The 25,000-nt window shown below is 44.0% G+C and overlaps 1 protein-coding gene across 3 annotated transcripts in view; it reads left to right on the forward strand.

The window, feature by feature from the left end:
- The window catches only part of LOC110526694 (proprotein convertase subtilisin/kexin type 6-like), a 95,083-nt gene that overhangs the window by 22,050 nt on the left and 48,033 nt on the right, over positions 1–25,000 (forward strand). For all 3 annotated transcript variants that reach the window (XM_036981183.1, XM_036981182.1, XM_036981181.1), the window contains exons 7-11: positions 405–577; positions 4,220–4,432; positions 8,967–9,067; positions 10,406–10,509; positions 11,728–11,845. In XM_036981183.1, the coding sequence (XP_036837078.1) occupies positions 405–577; positions 4,220–4,432; positions 8,967–9,067; positions 10,406–10,509; positions 11,728–11,845 (709 nt within the window). The remainder of the gene's footprint in view (positions 1–404; positions 578–4,219; positions 4,433–8,966; positions 9,068–10,405; positions 10,510–11,727; positions 11,846–25,000) is intronic.

The following is a 25,000-nucleotide window of genomic DNA, read 5'->3' on the forward strand; positions in this document are numbered from 1 at the left end:
GGTTCCTTCCTTCCTACCTTCCTTCCTTCCTTCCTTCCTTCCTTCCTTCCTTCCTTCCTCGGTGTAATCACTGATCTGACTAATCGTTATCAAAGCTATGTGAATATATCCTGGCTCTCAACTATCCAACATGTATATTTTGAGGGGACCCAAGGTAGACTAGCTGTTACTGAAGCTGAACACACACAAACAAAACAAATACGCTGACTCATTCTTTTAAACGGCAAGTCACCTTTGGACACAAATATCTGCTAAATGACCATCTATTTGTTATTGTAAAACACTTTATGACAACGATTTTAAAAAAGTGACTTATAAATGCATTTGATTGGTTGAGCGATTCATTGTTTTATTTATTGATTTATTGATTGGTTGATTGATATTGGTTGTGTAACTGTGAGTAGGTATTCGTATGCTGGATGGTGATGTGACAGATGTAGTAGAGGCGAAGTCCCTCGGTGTCAGACCTGACTACATAGACATCTACAGCGCCAGCTGGGGACCTGACGACGATGGAAAGACTGTGGACGGACCAGGGCCTCTGGCCAAACAGGCCTTCGAGATGGGCATCAAAAAGGTGAAGTATGGTCTATAACCACGTTTCCATCCACAGTTTTATGTGAGTAAAGTCATATAGAATTAAAAAAGACTGCTGTGCTGAAAACCGGATGTTTCGGTACAGTTTTCTGAATGGCGACAGATCATCTGTTCGTTTGACATGGTGGGATCTTTTTGTGCAGGTAAAATTCATTATGCGAGAAATGCTGGTGGAAACGCCTTTATACGCAAATATTGATATAATAACCATCACATTGAAGTAAACTTGAAGTCACATGATGATATGGTGTGAGGTCCTCCCACTACGACTCAGGAAACCATGTAGTTGATGAGGCTACAGATGAAATAAGTAACGATGAACTTCACAGGGTGGTGAAAGTGCACGATGATGAGCTTGATGCTTCTTTCCGTTAAATATCGAGGGTGACATGATGAGAGGTGCTTGACTGCCGTTTGACAAATGTAAATATTCTTATCCATAATAATCTCATCATGGAGACGACCCTACCTGCACTGTATCTGTGAGTGCTTGGCTAGAGCACCAAGACCAGAGGAGGCACGTTGCTATTTAACACAACAGTTTTTGTGTTTAAACTATCTGTAGAGTTGAAAATGTGATGAAAACACATTGAACTTTAGATGTTTATCGGATACCTGAAAACTTAAGCAAAAAGTAAATGTTGTGCACCCGAACTCATAACTCACCGATTGTTTTGCGGAAACACACCACTGGTGGGATAATGTGCATATTTTCTTAATTGATTTTAGAATATTCACATGAAAATCTGTTGACAATTGGATGGAAACCTAGTTTATAGCTAATCCCACCCTATGTATTGCCCAATGTAGCGCACTACACTGCTGTCCATGACACCCCATTCCCTGGGGGGTTATCAGTAGTGCACTATACGGCCCAAAGGGGGTTATCAGTAGTGCACTATATGGCCCAAAGGGGGTTATCAGTAGTGCACTATATGGCGTGCACTACTGATAACCCCCTTTGGGCCATATAGTGCACTACTGATAACCCCCTTTGGGCCATATAGTGCACTACTGATAACCCCCTTTGGGCCGTATAGTGCACTACTGATAACCCCCTTTGGGCCATATAGTGCACTACTGATAACCCCCTTTGGGCCGTATAGTGCACTACTGATAACCCCCTTTGGGCCATATAGTGCACTACTGATAACCCCCTTTGGGCCGTATAGTGCACTACTGATAACCCCCTTTGGGCCATATAGTGCACTACTGATAACCCCCTTTGGGCCGTATAGTGCACTACTGATAACCCCCTTTGGGCCGTATAGTGCACTACTGATAACCCCCTTTGGGCCGTATAGTGCACTACTGATAACCCCCTTTGGGCCGTATAGTGCACTACATATAACCCCCTTTGGGCCGTATAGTGCACTACTGATAACCCCCTTTGGGCCGTATAGTGCACTACTGATAACCCCCTTTGGGCCATATAGTGCACTACTGATAACCCCCTTTGGGCCATATAGTGCACTACTGATGACCCCCTTTGGGCCATATAGTGCACTACTGATGACCCCCTCTGGGCCATATAGTGCACTACTGATAACCCCCTTTGGGCCATATAGTGCACTACTGATGACCCCCTTTGGGCCATATAGTGCACTACTGATGACCCCCTTTGGGCCATATAGTGCACTACTGATGACCCCCTTTGGGCCATATAGTGCACTACTGATGACCCCCTTTGGGCCATATAGTGCACTACTGATAACCCCCTTTGGGCCATATAGTGCACTACTGATGACCCCCTTTGGGCCATATAGTGCACTACTGATGACCCCCTTTGGGCCATATAGTGCAGTACTGATGATCCCCTTTGGGCCATATAGTGCACTACTGATAACCCCCTTTGGGCCATATAGTGCACTACTTTAGACCAAACATTTGATCAAATGAAACCCAATTGTACTGCACTACTTTCTTACATGAGTGTTTCAATGACACCCTCCATTCCCTTCCTAGTGTACTACTTTGACTTGAGCAACTCAAATTACACCCTATTTCCCATGTAGTGCACTACTCCTGACCAGAGGAACTTTTGATCAGAAAACGTCATGAATTTAAGCCTTTGAGGAACATGATTTGCCCAAAATACCTCTTGAAATCAGTGTACAGAACTGCATCACTCAAATTAGATTAGACAGTAACAGGATCTCAATATGAGGCACTTGATTTCAAAAGGTATTTTGGAGCAAATCAATCTACTTAACCGAGTCACTCAAATGAAACGAATAAGGAAATGCAATTCCACTTGTTTAGCGCCCCCAGAAGTACAAAGTGAAAAGGTCCTTATTGCTGTGTGGTATTGAACTTGGCCTCAACTCTGTTGAAAAACGGATTGCATTGATTCAGTGGAGCGCTAAGAGCACATTACATAACAAAGAGAAAAGTGTTTTTGGGGGGGATGTACGAAGCCCATCTACAATGGAGATAGTTTTAACGAGAAAGACGTATTTTTCAAATCAACTTTCAATGTCTACTGATATCCTTTTCACACTATTGTGCTGAACCAAACTGTGCAGGCTCGGGTATCTTCTTTTCAAGTTGTATTTCTCAACAACTATGATGGATGAGTAACCCAGCTTGATCTTCTCTGTTTGGCTCAGTTGTTCACATCTGTCCCTCTCTCCCTCTCAAACAGGACCCTAAAGGGTCTGGGCTCCATCTTAGTTCACATCTGTCCCTCTCTCCCTCTCAAACAGGACCCTAAAGGGTCTGGGTTCCATCTTAGTTCACATCTGTCCCTCTCTCCCTCTCAAACAGGACCCTAAAGGGTCTGGGCTCCATCTTAGTTCACATTTGTCCCTCTCTCCCTCTCAAACAGGACCCTAAAGGGTCTGGGCTCCATCTTAGTTCACATCTGTCCCTCTCTCCCTCTCAAACAGGGCCCTAAAGGGTCTGGGCTCCATCTTAGTTCACATCTGTCCCTCTCTCCCTCTCAAACAGGACCCTAAAGGGTCTGGGTTCCATCTTAGTTCACATCTGTCCCTCTCTCCCTCTCAAACAGGGCCCTAAAGGGTCTGGGCTCCATCTTAGTTCACATCTGTCCCTCTCTCCCTCTCAAACAGGAACCTAAAGTGTCTGGACTCCATCTTAGTTCACATCTGTCCCTCTCTCCCTCTCAAACAGGGCCCTAAATGGTCTGGGCTCCATCTTAGTTCACATCTGTCCCTCTCTCCCTCTCAAAACAGGGTCCTAAAGGGTCTGGGCTCCAACTTAGTTCACATCTGTCCCTCTCTCCCTCTCAAACAGGGCCCTAAAGGGTCTGGGCTCCATCTTAGTTCACATTTGTCCCTCTCTCCCTCTCAAACAGGAACCTAAAGTGTCTGGACTCCATCTTAGTTCACATCTGTCCCTCTCTCCCTCTCAAACAGGGCCCTAAAGGGTCTGGGCTCCATCTTAGTTCACATCTGTCCCTCTCTCCCTCTCAAAACAGGGCCCTAAAGGGTCTGGGCTCCAACTTAGTTCACATCTGTCCCTCCCTCCCTCTCAAACAGGGCCCTAAAGGGTCTGGGCTCCATCTTAGTTCACATTTGTCCCTCTCTCCCTCTCAAACAGGGCCCTAAAGGGTCTGGGCTCCATCTTAGTTCACATCTGTCCCTCTCTCCCTCTCAAACAGGGCCGGAAGGGTCTGGGATCCATCTTTGTTTGGGCGTCGGGGAACGGCGGTCGCCAGGGCGACCACTGTTCATGTGATGGCTACACCAACAGCATCTACACCATCTCCATCTCCAGCACCACAGAGAACGGCAACAAGCCCTGGTACCTGGAGGTCTGCTCCTCCACACTGGCCACCACCTACAGCAGCGGGGAGTTCTATGACAGGAAGATAGTAAGTGTGTGTGTGTGCGCGCGTGTGCGTGTGTGCGCACGTGTGCGTGTGTGTGTGTGTGTGCGTGTGTGTGTGTGTGTGTGTGTGTGTGTGCGTGCGTGCGCGTGTGTGTGTGTGTGTGTGTGTGCGTGCGTGCGTGCGTGTGTGTGAGTGCAAGCCCTAGTACTTGGAGGTCTGCTCTTCGTGGCAAGTTTTACGAAAGGAAAATAGTTGAGTTTTGAGGGAGTGTTGATGTTTAAATCAAGTGTGCCTTTGTCTGCTTTGCCATGGAAGGAAAGCTGTTTAGTTGCAGGGTTACAAACCATAAAAGCCCAGGAACGCTAGTACACATTATTATGGCATCCTTCATTCTGTCAAATGTACATTTCCATCTAAGCAGATTAACATTCAGACTGCTATGATACAGTTCAGTGGCCAGACTCAAACACATGCACACACACTCTCACTCTCTTTCAGAAACATGCTATCATTCATTCTGGCATTCATAAACACACACACACACACACACACACACACACACACACACACACACACACACACACACACACACACACACACTCACACTCACACACACTCACAACACCATCCCCATATCATGTTTTTGATGTCCTCTGGGATAAGGGAATGGTGTAGCGTTGCCAAAGCACAGACATGCCACATCCATCAACTACACACTGTTTTCCCCCAACTACACAGAGATGGCCTCCCCTTACTGGAATTATGACAGCGTCAACAACTTGGACACAGCTCAAATGTGCTGTTTGTGTTGCTCTTTTTAACAAATATCCAGCATCCATTTTAATGAGGAAAGGTTGCTACTGGACAAAGCTAATATTTAGCCAGGCTTGTGCTTGACAGAGGAGAGGCATGCTGACCAAGTCACATACGTTGCATGGACTCAGTCTCTGTGCAATAATAGTGTTTAAGAAGAGTTTTAATGACTACTTCATCTCAGTATCACACACATACAATTATCTGTAAGGTCCCTCAGCTGAGAAGTGCATTTCAAACACATTCAACCATAAAGACCAGGGAGGTTTTCCAATACTTCACAAAGAAGGGTACTTATTGGTAGATGGCTTTAAAAAAAGCAGACATTCAATAGCCCTTTGAGCATTGTGTATTTATTAATAACACTTTGGATGGTATATTAATACACCCAGTCACTACAAAGATACAGGCGTCCTTCCTAACTCAGTTGCCTGAGAGGAAGGAAACGGCTCAGGGATTTCACCATGAGGCCATTGGTGACTTTAAAACAGTCACAGAGTTTAAATGGCTATGATAAGAGAAAACTGAGGATCGATTAACAACATTGTAGTTACTCCACAATACTAACCTAAATGACAGAGTGAATAGAAGGAAGCCTGTACAGAATAAACATATTCCAAAACATGCATCCTGTTTGGAATAAGGTACTAAAGTAAAACTGCCAAAAAATTGGCTAAGAAATTAACTTTATGTCCTGAATACTAAGTGTTATGTTTTGGGCAAATCCAGCACACGTCACTGAGTACCACTCTTCATATTTTACAGCATGGTGGTGGCTGCATCATGTTATGGGTGTGCTTGTCATCACCAAGGACTATGGATTTTATAGGATACAAATAAATGGAATAGAGCTAGGCACAGGCAAAATCCTAGAGGAAAACATTGTTCAGTCTGCTTTCCAACAGACACTGGAGACAAATTAAGGACAATAACCTAAAACACAAGGCCAAATATACACTGGAGGTGCTTACCAAGATTAAGAAGGAAAGCAATTCCACAAATTCACTTTTAACAAGGCACACTTATTAATTGAAATTCATTCCAGGTGACTACCTCATGAAGCTGGCTGAGAGAATACCAAGAGTGTGCAAAGCTGTCATCAAGGCAAAGGGTGGCTACTTTAAAGAATCTCATATATAAAATATGTTTTGATAAAATTGAAAAAATCACGAAAAACCTTTGAATGAGTAGTTATGACCAAACTTTTGACTGGTACTGTATGTAAATGAGATATTTCTGTATTTCATTTTCATTTGCAAAACAATTATTAGATATAAATATATATGTTTTGCTGATGCAACCTGGTATTGCCATGCCCCATCCAAGTACTAACCAGGCCCAACATGTCTAAAAGCGTGTTTTCACTTTGTCATTATGGGGTATTGTTTGTAGATGGGTAAGGGAAAAGAATGATTAAATACATTTTGAATGCAGGCTGTAAAACAAAACAATGTGGAATTAGTCAAGGGGTATGAATACTTTCTGAAGGCCCTGTAAGTAGTTCATTGAATTTTCATAAAATTCAAATGTAGACTGGCTTACAGGTAGAGATAAAACAGATAGTGAGTATTTTGTGGGTGGAAACTTGGACAAAAGATAGATAGGTCTGTGTTTAGAGATGCTATATTGATGGATGCTAGTTAAATTAAATGTCAGGGTTGCGTTCACTACATTTCACAAATCTGAAAGTAGTGGATTGGTGGAGGCATAGGCTAGAGTTTTTATTTGTATTTATTTTAGATTACAGCACCAGGTATTCCAGGCTGTCTCCCATCCAAGTACTAACCAGGCCCGACTCTGCGGAGCTACTGAGATCAGAAAATATCAGGCGTGTTCAGGGTGGTATGGCCTCAAGTGTATTTAAAAAATAATAATTCTCCCCAAATTACGACCTTGGCTCATCGCTACAGTACAACTCCCGTATGGGCTCGGAAGAGACCAGTACAACTCCCGTATGGGCTCGGGAGAGACCAGTACAACTCCCGTATGGGCTCGGGAGAGACCAGTACAACTCCCGTATGGGCTCGGAAGAGACCAGTACAACTCCCGTATGGGCTCGGGAGAGACCAGTACAACTCCCGTATGGGCTCGGGAGAGACCAGTACAACTCCAGTATGGGCTCGGGAGAGACCAGTACAACTCCCGTATGGGCTCGGGAGAGACCAGTACAACTCCCGTATGGGCTCGGGAGAGACCAGTACAACTCCAGTATGGGCTCGGGAGAGACCAGTACAACTCCCGTATGGGCTCGGGAGAGACCAGTACAACTCCCGTATGGGCTCGGGAGAGACCAGTACAACTCCCGTATGGGCTCGGGAGAGACCAGTACAACTCCCGTATGGGCTCGGGAGAGACCAGTACAACTCCCGTATGGGCTCGGGAGAGATCAGTACAACTCCCGTAAGGGCTCGGGAGAGACCAGTACAACTCCCGTATGGGCTCGGGAGAGACCAGTACAACTCCCGTATGGGCTCGGGAGAGACCAGTACAAGTTAGCAGATCCCCCAGTATTCAGAGATCGCTCGCTTACAATTCTTTAAAATTACAAACTTATAAATGTGTTTACTTAACTTGAAAGCAGTCCAGGGACAAGGAGACGTAAATCCACACTTAGGTTTGGTATACATAGCCATTACCACTAACTGCTAACATAAGCATTTTCTAACAAACCTACAACAGTCAATGTATCCCAAAGTAGAAGTATCCTTCAAAAAGCTTGGCATTACGTGTTAAAAAAAATCTGGTCCAAATCATCTCAAACTGCAAATATTAGAGGTTGGTAGCAGGTTGGTAGCAGGGGCATAGGTGAACAAAACAAGTGTGTCTTGCTGTTTCTCATTGACTGCTTCCAAGGTAAAGAAACTAAATGTAATATGCAATTTTGAAATTTGGGTGAACTATCCCTTTAAGGCCCTGGTGTGATAACTCTGGGTGGGGCTCTGATCTGGGCTCAGGGGCCATATTTGTCAAGATGCTTGATACAGCCCCCTGGGGCTGTGGATCCTGTACCTCTCGCTGCCCCCTCCCCTGCCTATGGTCTAGACCAACACTGTGGGTGTCCTGGTTAGTTTTACAGGGACCAAATTGAGAATAATATTTACTGAGTTGAGCAGAAGCTGAACCTGTGGTCCCAGCCCAGTACACATGGTGGGGCAGTGGTGGTATTTGGTATTTATTAGGATCCCCATTAGCTGCTGCAGAAGCAGCTACACTTCCTGGTGGTGGGTGGCAGGGTTTACGGCGAGGTTCTGCCCTTCTCCCCTCACCCAGCTGTCATGTACTTTAACAAGCCTTGGCTATGTGCTCCCTGCTCCACCATCCAGTTAACAGTCAATTGGTCTTTCCTTGCCAAGAGTCCCAAATAGCCTCCACTCATTGCTGTCTCCTTGCCGTCATTACTATTGATTTGTGAGAATGTCATATGTGAGTGAGAGTGTAGTGGCAAAGGGGACAAGAAAAGGATGCTGCATAAGAGTATTAGGACATAACCCAAGATGCCAAAAAACAAGTTCCTGTACTTAGTCATTATTATGTCATCACTACTGTAAATAACTGTAAATATTACTGTAAATAGAATGTATGTTGTATTGATATAGTTTATGTGTCTCGACAGGCAACTGATTGTACAGTGCATTGTGTGGTTTAAGGAACACATTTCTGAGTGTCAGTCTTTGCGGCAGCCATTCTAACTCAAGAAGAAATTAATGTAAAGAAAGATGATGAGTGAATAAGATGTCATCTCTGTCGTTTTCCCTTCTGTCAGGTGACCACAGACCTGCGGCAGCGATGTACTGATGGCCACACTGGTACCTCTGTGTCGGCTCCCATGGTGGCTGGGGTCATCGCTCTCACTCTGGAGGCCAAGTCAGTACCCCCCTCTCTCTCTACCCTATCCCTCCATCCCTCTCTCTACACTATCCCTCCATCCCTCTCTCTCTCTACCCTATCCTTCCATCCCTCTCTCTCTCTATACTATCCCTCCATCCCTCTCTCTCTCTACCCTATCCCTCCATCTCTCTCTCTACCCTATCCCTCAATCCCTCTTTCTCTCTACCCTATCCCTCCATCCCTCTTTCTCTCTACCCTATCCCTCCATCCCTCTCTCTCTCTACCCTATCCCTCCATCTCTCTCTCTACCCTATCCCTCCATCCCTCTTTCTCTCTCTGCCCTATCCCTCCATCCCTCTTTCTCTCTCTACCCTATCCCTCCATCCTTCTTTTCTTGTTTCTGTCTACCGTCTGTCCGTCTGTCCGTCCGCCCGTCTGTCTGATTAGACCTTTCAGTGACATCTGTCCTGTCAAGGAGGTCTTATCTTGACGTTGCACAGACTCTGGAGTCTCAACATCGTGGTGTTTTTCTCATAACTGGTTCATTACTGTGGAAGGACATCCCTTTTCAGGGTCCACATTCTTTTAGGAGAACGGTTCATGGGATGTTTTGGCACGCACGCCAAATGCACGCATCACACACATACATTTGAGCTGAGGAACTCAGGTAGTAGCAGGGGTGATTTGTGTTCACACCTTCAGCAGCTCTGCACCTGTGGATCAGGGACTATTAGACTATTCCCACGTCTGTAGATAACAGAGAATAATTGAAGATAATAATAGATGGAATACTAACTAGATGTGTTAATGGTGTTCTATCTTACTGCTGTTACTGGGTCATGTAGCTCATAGTTGTCCCCTAGACAGTGGGAGGAGCCCTGGATATAGACTATGTGCGTAATACTCAATTATAAACTGGGTGGTTGGAGCCTGAATGCTGCCAGGCTGACAGCCGTGGGAGATCACGGGTTTGACAAAACATTCATTTTTACTGCTCTAATTACGTGCTTAATACACAATTAGACAATGATACACAATGATACGACTGCAGAATGGGGTACATTTCATTTGATCGCTCTACATCAGATTTTAATGAGCGAATTGATCTTCTAAATGATTTAAATGAAGTAAAACGTCAAACTATTTGTGAGTGACTTGTGCAAATACATTTGACTTATTTCTATAGTTTTCTACTTTTGGCCATACTGTATAAGGAAAACAATATGGGTAAACAGCTGTCATTTCTTACTGCCTTCTTTGTGATTTTCTTAAGACCTGGGCACAAACCAAACCACAAGCTAAGTCATGAAAACTGGATGTATTGGGTCGTGTTCATCAGGGCACGCTGCAACACATTTATTTATGTTGTTCCAGCCCATTGGTCAGCTGGAGAGATATCCAGCACCTGCTGGTCAAGACGTCCAGGCCTGTCCACCTGAAGGCCAACGACTGGAAGACCAACGCAGCCGGACACAGAGGTAGCTACAGTACAATGGACTCCTCCTGTACCAGTGGAGGCTGGTGGAGGGAGGGATGGGGAGACAGGCATTTTTCCTCCACCAGCCTCCGCTGTCTTATACTGTATGGCAGTGTTCGTTAACTTGGTCCTTCAGAGATCCCCAGCAGAGATCCCCCAGCATTCAGAGATCCCCCAGCATTCAGAGATCCCCCAGAATTCAGAGATCCCCCAGTATTCAGAGATCCCCCAGTATTCAGAGATCCCTCAGCATTCAGAGATCCCCCAGCATTCAGAGATCCCCCAGAATTCAGAGATCCCCCAGTATTCAGAGATCCCCCAGTATTCAGAGATCCCTCAGCATTCAGAGATCCCCCAGCATTCAGAGACCCGCCAGCATTCAGAGATCCCCCAGCATTCAGAGATCCACCAGCATTCAGAGATCCCTCAGCATTCAGAGATCCCCCAGTATTCAGAGATCCCCCAGTATTCAGAGATCCCCCAGCATTCAGAGATCCCCCAGTATTCAGAGATCCCCCAGCATTCAGAGATCCCCCAGTATTCAGAGATCCCCCAGCATTCAGAGATCCCCCAGTATTCAGAGATCCCCCAGCATTTAGAGATCCCCCAGTATTCAGAGATCCCCCAGCATTCAGAGATCCCCCAGTATTCAGAGATCCCCCAGCATTCAGAGATCCCCCAGTATTCAGAGATCCCTCAGCCATTGCACATATTTGTTCTGTTCCAGCACTCGTGTTGGTTTATGATTTCTACGTAATTGCTCGCCTTTGACTCACAAGGCACACTGTAGAGCTGAGTGGGTGTGTGTATGTACGTGTGAGTGTGTGTGTTTGATTAGGGCTGGTACCTCTCTTATCACTTCACCTGGAGAGGAAGGTGTAACATTTGAACTGTTTGGTATAAATCCATCATCAGCTGTGTAGTAGTTACACCAGTTCAGGATATGCTTCCTCCCTGCCCACCCCGGGAATTAAAGAAAGGAAAACAGAAAGATGGAATGTAATCATTTAGAGCAGCTTTCTCTTTAGAAGCTTCACTCATCCATTTAGACACAGGTCTAACTCCTTCTCCTCTCTCCCTCTCTCTCTCTCTCTCTCTCTCTCTCTCTCTCTCTCTCTCTCTCTCTCTCTCTCTCTCTCTCTCTCCACCCCTCCCCCCCTCTCTCTCTCTCTCTCTCTCTCTCTCTCTCTCTCTCGCTCCACCCCTCCCTCTCTCTCAGTGAGTCACCTGTATGGCTTTGGGCTGGTGGATGCGGAGGGTATGGTGGTGGAGGCTAAGAAGTGGAGGAGTGTTCCTACCCAGCACACCTGTACTAGGATGTCTGAACGACGTACCAGGTGAGGAAGCAGCGGTTATGTGGTTCCCTTTGTGCCAAGACAACCTGTAACGTTTGGAAAACATTTAAAAAAACGTTCAAATACCCATTCAGGAGGGCTGTGGTATATTTGGTGAAGCATTCAGAATGTTTCAGATAGAACTCTTAATGAATAGAGCTCAAACAATTCCTTGTTCTACTGGACACACACACACACACACACACACACACACACACACACACACACATACATTCGGACACACATTCACACACATACACACACACACACACACATTCAGACACACACACACACACACACACTCAGACACACACACACACACACACATACACACGCACATTCAAACATACACACACACACGTCCTCCTCCCTCACATACCACTAGTGTTATATTCTAGCTGTTATAAACTGTAATATGTGAAAACAGGTATCTGATGATTGTAATGCTTGGTAATTAAATCAGTTTATTTTCATCAGGAGGATATTGTCAGTAATTGGAGAATGTCTACGCATGATGAGCTCATAGCAGGCTGTTGAAGATGCGTAGCTTCTAGGTGTTTATGAAGCACATAGAGGCGCTGACTATTATTATTATATATTATAAGATAATAAAAACAGAGTCGTTTAACGCCAGATGAACATGTCTACACGCTAACCTTCAGCTAGTTGCAAAACACTCTTTATATTTTCTTTGGGGTGGAAATCATCAGAGTGGATCCAGGGATATGTGAGGTGTGTGTGCGGGTGTTTAAGTGTGTGTGTGTGTGTGTTTGTGTTTGTTTGTGTGAGTGCACTACTTTTGAGCCCTATTCCCTATAGGAGATAAAACTGGATCCATCTAGGGTCAGTGACTGCCTGGCTGCCATCCACTTGACTTGAGAGAAACAAAATGGCGGTTGTTTGTTTATGTAACGATGTGAAGATGTCATTCCATTCCAAAACAGCCAGAGAATAAGAAGTGAAAACTGGCTCACCGTCCGGCCAAAAACCCACTCAGAAGTTAGTCGTGGACACATAGGGAGCCACTTTGCATATAAAGGGGCAATCAGCAGTTGCTACATCCATTTTTGGACTGATATGTACCCATTGATTCTTGAAAAATATAACATATGCCTCATGAGCTTAGATCAACTGTTGTACCCCTTCAGAACCCAAAATATAAGCTTGTTTTACTCCAATGTTTGTCAACAATGTAAATGTAAACAAACACTATATAGCCTTAAAACATGGTTAAAACTATAATGTGGATATCATGGATGGTCAGTCCTTGCATCCATAGCACTGTTTATGATTTTTAATTCATTACAACTCTCCAGCCCCATCCCTCAGCTTTTTTAACAGAAAAATTGTTAGTTTCTATTGCTGATTGCCCCTTTAATGGTTCATTTCAAAGACCACTGGTTTTTACACTGCCAAAAACGCTCAAAAAGAGGGGAAATATCAAACGCTGTGTGCTTCTTTCCATTCCCTTATCATAGGATTGACTCCTACTCTGCCAAGTTTGACAATGGACCGAGCTGAGTCGTGTTAGCTATCATCACCATGGTGCTGTTGTGCCTGGCACAAACTGGGGGACACTTTTTACGGGTGCATAGGGGAGCTGCTGGGCTATGTGTGTCACTATGTTCTGGTACTGCAGCTGTGGCACTAGTGTTCCATTTGAACAGAGAATAGTTTCTCATCATTCCTAGACGTTGCTCCTGAGATGCACAGGGATCAGAGGGGAGGATGGCTTGTGTGTGTGTGTGTGTGTGCGTGTGTGTGTGTGTGTGTGTGTGCGTGTGTGTGTGTGTGCGTGTGTGTGTGTGTGTGTGTGTGTGTGTGTGTGTGTGTGTGTGTGTGTGTGTGTGTGTGTGAGAGAGTGCCTGTGTGTGTTTGTCCATGGGCCAGAACCTCTCAACTTATTCCTGCCACACAAAACCCATACAGATCCCTGGTTGGTTGCGTGTGGGTGAGAACAGCAAATGTGTAAATCAAGAACTACAATTAGCTACACAAAATGGTGATCCTGTGTATTTGCAGAGCAAAAATATGCAGACGTGTTATTTTAACCAGTTTAATGGAACTAAATGTACACTACAATTCAGAAGTTTGGGGTCACTTAGAAGTGTCCTTTTTGTCCATAACATCAAATTGATCAGAAAAACAGTGTAGACATTGTTAATGTTGTAAATGACTATTGTAGCTGGAAACAGCTGATTTTTAATGGAATATCTACGTAGGCGTACAGAGGCCCATTATCAGCAACCATCACTCCTGTGTTCCAATGGCACCTTGTGTTAGTTAATCCAAGTTTATCATTTTAAAAGGATAATTGGTCATTAGAAAACCCTTTTGCAATTATGTTAGAACAGCTGAAAACTGTTCTGATTAAAGAAGCAATAAAACTGCCCTTTAGACTAGTTGAGTATCTGGAGCATCAGCTTTTGTGGGTTCGATTACGGGCTCAAAATGTCCAGAAACAAATAACTTTCTTCTGAAACTCGTCAGTCTATTCTCGTTCTGAGAAATGAAGGCTATTCCATGCGAGAAATTGTCAAGAAACTGAAGATCTCGTACAACACTGTGTACTACTCCCTTCACAGAACAGCTCAAACTGGCTCTAACCAGAATAGAAAGAGGAGTGGGAGGCCCCGGTGCACAACTGAGCAAGAGGACAAGTACATTAGAGTGTCTAGTTTGAGAAACAGACGCCTCACAAGTCCTCAACTGGCAGCTTCATTAAATAGTACCCGCAAAACACCAGTCTCAACGTCAACAGTGAAGAGGCGACTCCGGGATGCTGGCCTTCTAGGCAGAGTTCCTCTGTCCAGTCTCAACGTCAACAGTGAAGAGGCGACTCCGGGATGCTGGCCTTCTAGGCAGAGTTCCTCTGTCAAGTCTCAACGTCAACAGTGAAGAGGCGACTCCGGGATGCTGGCCTTCTAGGCAGAGTTCCTCTGTCCAGTCTCAACGTCAACAGTGAAGAGGGACTCCGGGATGCTGGCCTTCTAGGCAGAGTACCTCTGTCCAGTCTCAACGTCAACAGTGAAGAGGCGACTCCGGGATGCTGGCCTTCTAGGCAGAGTTCCTCTGTCCAGTCTCAACGTCAACAGTGAAGAGGGACTCCGGGATGCTGGCCTTCTAGGCAGTGTTCCTCTGTGTTCTTTTGCCCATTTTAATATTTTATTTTTATTGGTCAGTCTGAGATATGGCTTTTTCTTTGCAACTCTGCCTAGAAGGCCAGCATCCCGGAGTCCCTCTTCACTGGAATGTAAATAAATGATCAGTGCTTTCTCGCTGGTCACACACTGGTTGAATCAACGTTTTTTCCGCATCATTTCAATGGAATTACGTTGAACCAATGTGGAATAGACGTTGAATTGACCTCTGTGCCCAGTGCGATGTGCTTTTATGGTCTGTCCTACACTCTTAGAAAAAAAGGTTCCAAAATGGTGCTTTGGCTGTTCCCATATGAGAACCCTTTTTGGTTTCTGGTAGAACCCTTTTTGGTTTCAGGTAGAACCCTTTTGGGATTCATGTAGAACCCTCTGTGGAAAGGGTTCTACCTGGAACCCAAAAGTGTTCTACCCGGAACCAAAAATGGTTCTTCAAAGGGTTCTCCTATGGGGACAGCCGAAGAACCCTTTTAGGTTCCAGGTAGCACTTTTTTTCTACGAGTGTAGGAAGTCAGTTAGCCAATGATATGTGACGGTAATTCAATTTCATATTGGCTGCTTTCTATTCATTCTGTCACTGCCCGGGTACTTCCCTTAGTAACACAACTATCCTCTAACACCCCATGCAGTCTATAATACGGTCTACATTTGTCTAATACAGTCGTTTCAGAAAAGGGTGGCTTTTAGGGTAGAAGTATGTTTCACATGTCTGGTTGTCTTTGATTTGTGAGTGGCCCCAGGCTTGCATAACAGTGATACTGCTTCTGACTCAGTCCTTCACAGAAAAACAGGAAGGAAAGAGAAAACATTGCTTTGATTCGAGGAAACCATTTTTTTTTAAACATTCACCACTTTGCAACGGAGACACATTGAATAGGTTCAGAGCTTACTTTTTCTCAAGGATGTTCAAGGCAATCTTCTTGTTTAGAAAATCATTTTTGAAAGGCTTTAATATATTATCTTCACATTTCAATAGAAGCTTTCACAGAAAGTTATTCTTAAATTGAAATGCAATACTTGAGATGCTTTTTCTACCTCTTTCTGGGAAATAGGCTTCTTTCTTTCTGGCATTGTGCATCTTTCGCAATGAATATGAGAGAACCAATCTCAATGAGAGAACCAATCTCATACTGTGGCTCTTAGCCAATAAAAACAGTCCTCAATCAGCTCTAAGAGGTTAGAGGTCAGCTGGGTTTTAATTAAGATGGGGAATAAGATGGAATATTAAAGTGGACAATAATATCCACCACTGCCCTATCCCAAATCAACCCCCCCCCCCCCCCCCCCCCCCCCCTCTTAAGGCGTCTGCATGCATTACACCTGAAACAGTTCGGAACAGTTAGTGCATATATTATGACAATATTTTGTGGCGTCTTTGTCTGTTTTGGTCTTCGGGCAAAGGTCTTCGGCTGTTCGTGTGCATTACATTTTTTCTCGAAGCAAGTCGAAGTTGGTAGCCGAAGTCTACACCCCTTCGACGGTGATTGGTCAATAGTAGGGAGTCTTCAACGTGAGACAAATCGTTTTCATGCTAACATCTTAGTTAGATGTAAAATTGCGCAACTAAGATTTCTTTGGCAAAATTGATGACAGATTTCTTGAATTATCTTGGAATAATTCTGACTATTTTGAAGTAGACAAACCATACTATTGCTAGTACTTGTTTTTCAAGTGAAGGTGTTTTACAGGAGAATGGGAGCACACTCGTTCGGCACGCCTAGCCGGTACGCTTAGCTAGGCGCCATGATGTTCATACGTATAGCCAGGAATTGTTACTAACCACATGAAGTATTTACACGTATCAGATCCTTTCAGATCTACACAAGTGTCTATAGGCCCCAGGGTAGGGGTCACCAACCCTGTTCCTGTAGAGTTACTGTCCTGTAGGGTCACCAACCCTGTTCCTGTAGAGTTACTGTCCTGTAGGGTCACCAACCCTGTTCCTGTAGAGTTACTGTCCTGTAGGGTCACCAACCCTGTTCCTGTAGAGTTACTGTCCTGTAGGGTCACCAACCCTGTTCCTGTAGAGTTACTGTCCTGTAGGGTCACCAACCCTGTTCCTGTAGAGTTACTGTCCTGTAGGGTCACCAACCCTGTTCCTGTAGAGTTACTGTCCTGTATGTTTTAACTCCAACCCTGTTCCTGGAGAGTTACCGTCCTGTATGTTTTAACTCCAACCCTTTTCCTGTAGAGTTACTGTCCTGTAGGTTTTAACTCCAACCCTGTTCCTGTAGAGTTACTGTCCTGTAGGTTTTAACTCCAACCCTGTTCCTGGAGAGTTACCGTCCTGTATGTTTTAACTCCAACCCTTTTCCTGTAGAGTTACTGTCCTGTAGGTTTTAACTCCAACCCTGTTCCTGGAGAGTTACTGTCCTGTAGGTTTTAACTCCAACCCTGTTCCTGGAGAGTTACTGTCCTGTAGGTTTTAACTCCGACCCTGTTCCTGGAGAGTTACCATCCTGTAGGTTTTAACTCCAACCCTGTTCCTGGAGAGTTACCATCCTGTAGGTTTTAACTCCAACCCTATTCCTGGAGAGTTACTGTCCTGTAGATTTTAACTCCAACCCTGTTCCTGGAGAGTTACCGTCCTGTATGTTTTAACTCCAACCCTTTTCCTGTAGAGTTACTGTCCTGTAGGTTTTAACTCCAACCCTGTTCCTGGAGAGTTACTGTCCTGTAGGTTTTAACTCCAACCCTGTTCCTGGAGAGTTACCATCCTGTAGGTTTTAACTCCAACCCTATTCCTGGAGAGTTACTGTCCTGTAGATTTTAACTCCAACCCTGTTCCTGGAGAGTTACTATCCTGTATGTTTTAACTCCAACCCTGTTCCTGGAGAGTTACCATCCTGTATGTTTTAACTCCGACCCTGTTCCTGGAGAGTTACCATCCTGTATGTTTTAACTCCAACCCTGTTCCTGGAGAGTTACTGTCCTGTAGGTTTTAACTCCAACCCTGTTCCTGGAGAGTTACCATCCTGTATGTTTTAACTCCAACCCTGTTCCTGGAGAGTTACCATCCTGTATGTTTTAACTCCAACCCTGTTCCTGGAGAGTACTGTCCTGTAGGTTTTAACTCCAACCCTGTTCCTGGAGAGTTACTGTCCTGTAGGTTTTAACTCCGACCCTGTTCCTGGAGAGTTACTGTCCTGTATGTTTTAACTCCGACCCTGTTCCTGGAGAGTTACCATCCTGTATGTTTTAACTCCAACCCTGTTCCTGGAGAGTTACTGTCCTGTAGGTTTTAACTCCGCCCCTGTTCCTGGAGAGTTACCATCCTGTATGTTTTAACTCCAACCCTGTTCCTGGAGAGTTACTGTTCTGTAGGTTTTAACTCCAACCCTGTTCCTGGAGATAACAAGATATCCTCAGGTCACCCCTAACAAAGGTCTCTGAACACTTCCCTCTCTAAAAAACATCTCACTCAATATGAACAGGGTATTCTGTGCACGTGTGCGTGTCAGTCTGCTAAACCAAAATCAACTTAGATCTTCCATGATTTACTGTACTACCACCCTGACTGCCTGTCAGCGGTCCAAATGTCATCACCTCATATGACTCCCTTGGATAGGATCTGGAGCCTCCTGATAATAGAAGTCAAATGTCTAGTGAGGAATAAGGATTTGATTATGTACAGTAGCACATCCATCAAAGACTGTGTTCCTGCCACAGATTCTTAACACAGTGTGCTTTCCAAATGGCAGCCTATTCACTAGATAGTGCACTACATTTGACCTATTTGGGATGTAGCCACAGTCAAGTATAGCAGCACTGGAGGGCATTGTGGACTGTTGGCAACGTGACGCTGCTTTTATTATTGATTGGTGACAATCTGTCTGTCAGTGTGACATGTCACACTCTGTCACACACACATGCATGCAAACACACACTCGCTGTCTCTCTCTTCTTCTCTCTCTCGCTCTCTCTCTCGCTCTCTCTCACACACACACACATAAACTCTCTCTCACTTACTCAGCCACACACACGCATGCACGCACGAACGCACACACACTCACTCACACACAAACACACACACACAGGCCTGTTGGTCTTCAGTTGGATTTTCATTAGCCTGGAGGCTGAGCCAATTGATTGCCTATGCTGATCCACCTCTGTTCAATAGAGTAGTGGAAAATATCCTGTCAGGTTTCATGAAAGAGATGACTATATCTCTGCTGTGTGTGTGTGTGTGTGTGTGTGTGTGTGTGTGTGTGTGTGTGTGTGTGTGTGTGTGTGTGTGTGTGTGTGTGTGTGTGTGTGTGCGTGCGTGCGTGCGTGCGTGCGTGCGTGCGTGCGTGCATGCGTGTGTCTGTGTCGTCTGTGTCGGTGCCTTTGTCTGTGTGTGCCTGTGTGTGCGTGTGTGCGTGCCTGTGTGTGCCTGTGTGTGCATCTGGATGGGGGGATTACACATTTTGGATGGGGACATAGTTCTGTGTCATCCAAATCAGTGTTATTGACTTGCCATCTGTGGGTCATAAACTAAGCAACTGTGATTCCATGTCTTTAAACTGATGTGATCGTAGATCAGTGGAAATATAACTGTTATTATGTGTTGCCTATGAAAACACATGAATAAGCCTCTGGCATTTTGTTGCAGAAATGTTTTTGCGAGCAACTTGCTTTGAACATTGCTCGTCCATATATTTATATATTCTTATTCCTTCCTATTACTGGTTAGATATTGCTGCACTGTCGGAGACTAAAAACACAAGCATTTCGCTACACTCGATATAACATCTGCTAACCATGTGTATGTGACCAATACATTTGATTTGATTTGATGATGTGCCCACCAGAGGCTGTGAGAGAAGATCAGTGGGGAAAAAGAGAAAACCTGAACATGCATTTACAGATTTATAATGCTCACTGTAAGGGGGTTACCATGAATTTGACAGATTTATAATGCTCACTGTAAGGGGGTCACCATGAATTTGACAGATTTATAATGCTCACTGTAAGGGGGTCACCATGAATTTGACAGATTTATAATTCTCACTGTAAGGGGGTTACCATGAATTTGACAGATTTATAATGCTCACTGTAAGGGGGTCACCATGAATTTGACAGATTTATAATGCTCACTGTAAGGGGGTCACCATGAATTTGACAGATTTATCATGCTCACTGTAAGGGGGTCACCATGAATTTGACAGATTTATAATGCTCACTGTAAGGGGGTCACCATGAATTTGACAGATTTATAATGCTCACTGTAAGGGGGTCACCATGAATTTGACAGATTTATAATGCTCACTGTAAGGGGGTCACCATGAATTTGACAGATTTATAATGCTCACTGTAAGGGGGTCACCATGAATTTGACAGATTTATAATGCTCACTGTAAGGGGGTCACCATGAATTTGACAGATTTATAATGCTCACTGTAAGGGGGTTACCATGAATTTGACAGATTTATAATGCTCACTGTAAGGGGGTCACCATGAATTTGACAGATTTATAATGCTCACTGTAAGGGGGTCACCATGAATTTGACAGATTTATAATGCTCACTGTAAGGGAGTCACCATGAATTTACAGATTTATCATGCTCACTGTAAGAGGGTCACCATGAATTTGACAGATTTATAATGCTCACTGTAAGGGAGTCACCTTGAATTTGACAGATTTATAATGCTCACTGTAAGGGGGTCACCATGAATTTGACAGATTTATAATGCTCACTGTAAGGGAGTCACCATGAATTTGACAGATTTATAATGCTCACTGTAAGGGGGTCACCATGAATTTGACAGATTTATAATGCTCACTGTAAGGGAGTCACCATGAATTTGACAGATTTATAATGCTCACTGTAAGGGGGTTACCATGAATTTGACAGATTTATAATGCTCACTGTAAGGGGGTCACTATGAATTTGACAGATTTATAATGCTCACTGTAAGGGGGTCACCATGAATTTGACAGATTTATAATGCTCACTGTAAGGGGGTTACCATGAATTTGACAGATTTATCATGCTCACTGTAAGGGGGTCACCATGAATTTGACAGCTTTATAATGCTCACTGTAAGGGGGTTACCATGAATTTGACAGCTTTATAATGCTCACTGTAAGGGGGTTACCATGAATTTGACAGATTTATAATGCTCACTGTAAGGGGGTCACCATGAATTTGACAGATTTATAATGCTCACTGTAAGGGGGTCACCATGAATTTGACAGATTTATAATGCTCACTGTAAGGGGGTCACCATGAATTTGACAGATTTATAATGCTCACTGTAAGGGGGTCACCATGAATTTGACAGTAGCTTACAAGCAGCTCGGTGGTCAGTAACATTCTGTATTTCATATTACAGTACACCTTCTATAATATGAATATGGTATCAAAGCAAGTACTGTGTAATGACACAGTACAATACTGTAACATTTACCTTATTATTCTGTAAAAAAAGTCAATGTTACTGTAATCGGAATGAATGAATGAATGAATGAATACATGAATGAATACATGAAATGAGGGGATGGGTTTGTATTTCACAGTATTTTACTGTGGGATTAGTGCAAGCAGTTTGGCTGCTAAGAGTTTCCACATTACAGCAAACAGTATCAATGAATATGTTGTGTTTTATATCACTTGTACTTCTAGAGGCCTTAACAAATACTTTCAAACTGGCAGCGACTGACAGGACAAACAGACCAAAAGGACATGGCAAAATGAACCATTTAAGGTTTAAGACTTTCTACCAGTCCAATCTGTTCCCTATAAATGTTTAATTGATGGGGCACTTTAAGAATCCAGCTACGAACTGGTCCGTTTGTTACATGTTGGTGAAGCTCATGGGAGACGGTGCGGCCACATTACCATAACGCTGTTTATATACCCTGTTACATCTAATTGTTGTATAAGATGAATGAGTGAGGATGATACTGTTTGTAAAATTGTGTAATGTGATTTTGGACTGTTTAATGAAGGAAACTCCAATTCCCTTTTGAGTTTAACTAAATCAGAGGACCGCCCATGAGCCCAGTTGTCAGTGCCGTGTGTATAGGTGGCAGGGAAGTCAGGCGCAGGAGAGTCAAAATGGAGTGTTAATGGAGTCTTTTAATAAATGTCCACGGAACATGCTCCATAACACTTAAAGTATAGACATGAACAAACATGGGTACGAGGACCCGTCGCGCACCAACACAACAAATAAACAACACTGACAATAAAACTATCTCTGACAAAGACATGAGGGAAACAGATGGTTAAATACACAACAGGTAATGAATGGGATTGAAAACAGGTGTGTGGGAAGACAAGACAAAACCAATGGAAAATGAAAAATGGATCAATGATGGCTAGAAGACCAGTGACGTCGAACGCAGAGCACCGCCCAAACAAGGAGAGGCAACGACTTCGGCAGAAGTCATCCTGAGCATCCTGAGACAGGCCCTTTTCTGCAATTCCAAATAAAACACCCAACTTTAAGAAGTTCTCAACAGACCATGTTTTTCTCCATTACGAGAGGACAAAGGTTGCAGACCATTGCTGAATCTTTTAACCATACCACGTGGTTAAACTCTTAGACTATCGATACCGACAGAATAAGAACAAGTCTTTGATATTAATTACTAGTCTGCAGCTAGGAATTCGGTATCATTGAACGCGAAGAACGACAACCGCCGAAACATCCATTCTACAGCAACATGAATTAATGTCGCTCTGAACTATCCCCTCAAAATTTGATTTGATTTGAGTTGCTAACTAAGAAGAAAGTGAATGTTCCTGAGAGGCAGAGTTACAGTTTTGACTTAGATCTGCTTGAAAATCTAGGGCAAGACTTGAAAATGGTGGCAATGATCAACAACCAATTTGTCAGAGCTTGAAGAATTAAAAAAATAATAATGTGCAAATATTATACTATCCAGGTGTGCAAAGCTCTTAGAAACTTACCCAGAAAGTCTCACAGCTGTATTCGCTGTCGAAGGTGATTCTAACTGAGGGGTGTGAGTACTTACGTAAATGAGATATCTATGTGTTTCATTTTCAATAAATTTGAAATGGGGTGAGATCTTGCGTGGAGCACCAGATCGAGGGAGATTATCAGTGGTCGTGTATGTCTTCCATTTCCTAATAATTGCTCCCACAGTTGATTTCTTCAAACCAAGCTGCTTACCTATTGCAGATTCAGTCTTCCCAGCCTGGTGCAGGTCTACAATTTTGTTTCTGGTGTCCTTTGACAGCTCTTTGGTCTTGGCCATAGTGGAGTTTGGAGTGTGACTGTTTGAGGTTGTGGACAGGTGTCTTTTATACTGATAACAAGTTCAAACAACGAGTGGAGGACAGAGGAGCCTCTTAATTAAAGAAGAGGTTACAGGTCTGTGAGAGCCAGAAATCTTGCTTGTTTGTAGGTGACCAAATACTTATTTTCCACCATAATTTGCAAATAAATTCATTAAAAATCCTACAATGTGATTTTCTGGATTTGTTTTTGTCTGTCATAGTTGAAGTGTACCTACGATGAAAATTACAGTCAGTCCTCTCTCATCTTTCTAAGTGGGAGAACTTGCACAATTGGTCAGTTTACTGAGCCCAACCCTGGTTTATTGAGCCCAACCCTGGTTTATTGAGCCCAACCCTGATTTGCAGTGCAATAAAGTGCTTTTTTTTAAAGTAAAAAAACTCATGTTTTGTAAGTCAGCATCAGTGTCTCAAAGGCTAGCACACACACCTGGCTTATATACAATTATTTGTCCTAATTAATATATACTATTTATATAATATATTTGCATCTTTTTGAGATCTGTTTGAGATTTTCCCCTCATCAGTACATTTGGCTACACCTGCTATCTTTGACCGCATCACAGCTCTGCCAATAAACAACATAACCCACACACTCATGTGCTACTGCTTTGTGTGGCCCTTCTGTTCTGTAGTACTGATAGTAAGACCCTCGCACTCAATTGCTTCAACACAAACCTTTATTAGTTGACCATATTTCAATTCCAATTTCAATAAAGAGGACTTAAGGATCGGAATGTTGTGAAATAATAAAAGTGGCCAATGTTGGAGTAATTGGGGGTGCGAGGTCCTAGTTCACTCACTTCACACTGCTCTCTCCCACTTGGACAAGAGGGGAAATAACTATGTGAGAATGCTGTTCACAGACTACAACTCAGTGTTGAACACCATATTCCCATCCAAGCTCATCACCAAGCTGGGGACCCTGGGACTGAACACCTTTCTCTGTAGCTGGATCCTGGGCTTCCTGATTGGACGGCCCCAGGTGGTGAGGGTAGGCAACGACACCTCCGCCACACTGACCCTCAACACGGGGGCCCCTCAAGGGTGTGTGCTTAGTCCCCTCCTGTACTCCCTGTTCACCCACAACTGTGTGGCCACGCATGATTCCAACACCCTTATCAAGTTCGCTGACAACACGGCGTGCTAGGCCTGATCACCGACGGCGATGGGACAGCCTACAAGGAGGAGGTCAGAGACTTGGCAATGTGGTGCCATGACAACAACCTCTCCCTCAACGTCAGTAAGACCAAGGAGCTGATGGTGGGCTACAAGAGAAAGAGGGAACGTCCCCATCCACATCAACAGGGATATAGTAGAGGTTGTTGATCTGGTACTGGTACTCCCTGTATATAGCCTCACTTTGATCTGGTACAGGTACTTCCTGTATATCTCCACATTGATCTGGTACTGGTACTCCCTGTATATAGCTCCATTCTTGTTTATTTTATTCCACTTTTTGCTCTGGATCATAAGTAAGCGTTTCACAGTTAAGTCTACACCCGTTGTATTTGGCGCATGTGACAAATAAAATAGCATTTGATTTGATTGATGTGTTTTGTCCCAGCACCCTTCGAAAATGATGTGCATTACATGGTTTTATTGAACAGATACATGTTGACATGTTGACAAATAGGAAAAAGAATGTGTTAAGGTAAACAGAGAACGCGTCACAGGGCAGTAGGTCACATCTTAACCAATGTTACACCTCTACATCTTAACCAATGGCAGACCTCTACATTTTAACCAAT

This window comes from Oncorhynchus mykiss, chromosome 6, assembly GCF_013265735.2.
Source record: "Oncorhynchus mykiss isolate Arlee chromosome 6, USDA_OmykA_1.1, whole genome shotgun sequence".
Lineage (NCBI taxonomy): Eukaryota > Metazoa > Chordata > Actinopteri > Salmoniformes > Salmonidae > Oncorhynchus > Oncorhynchus mykiss.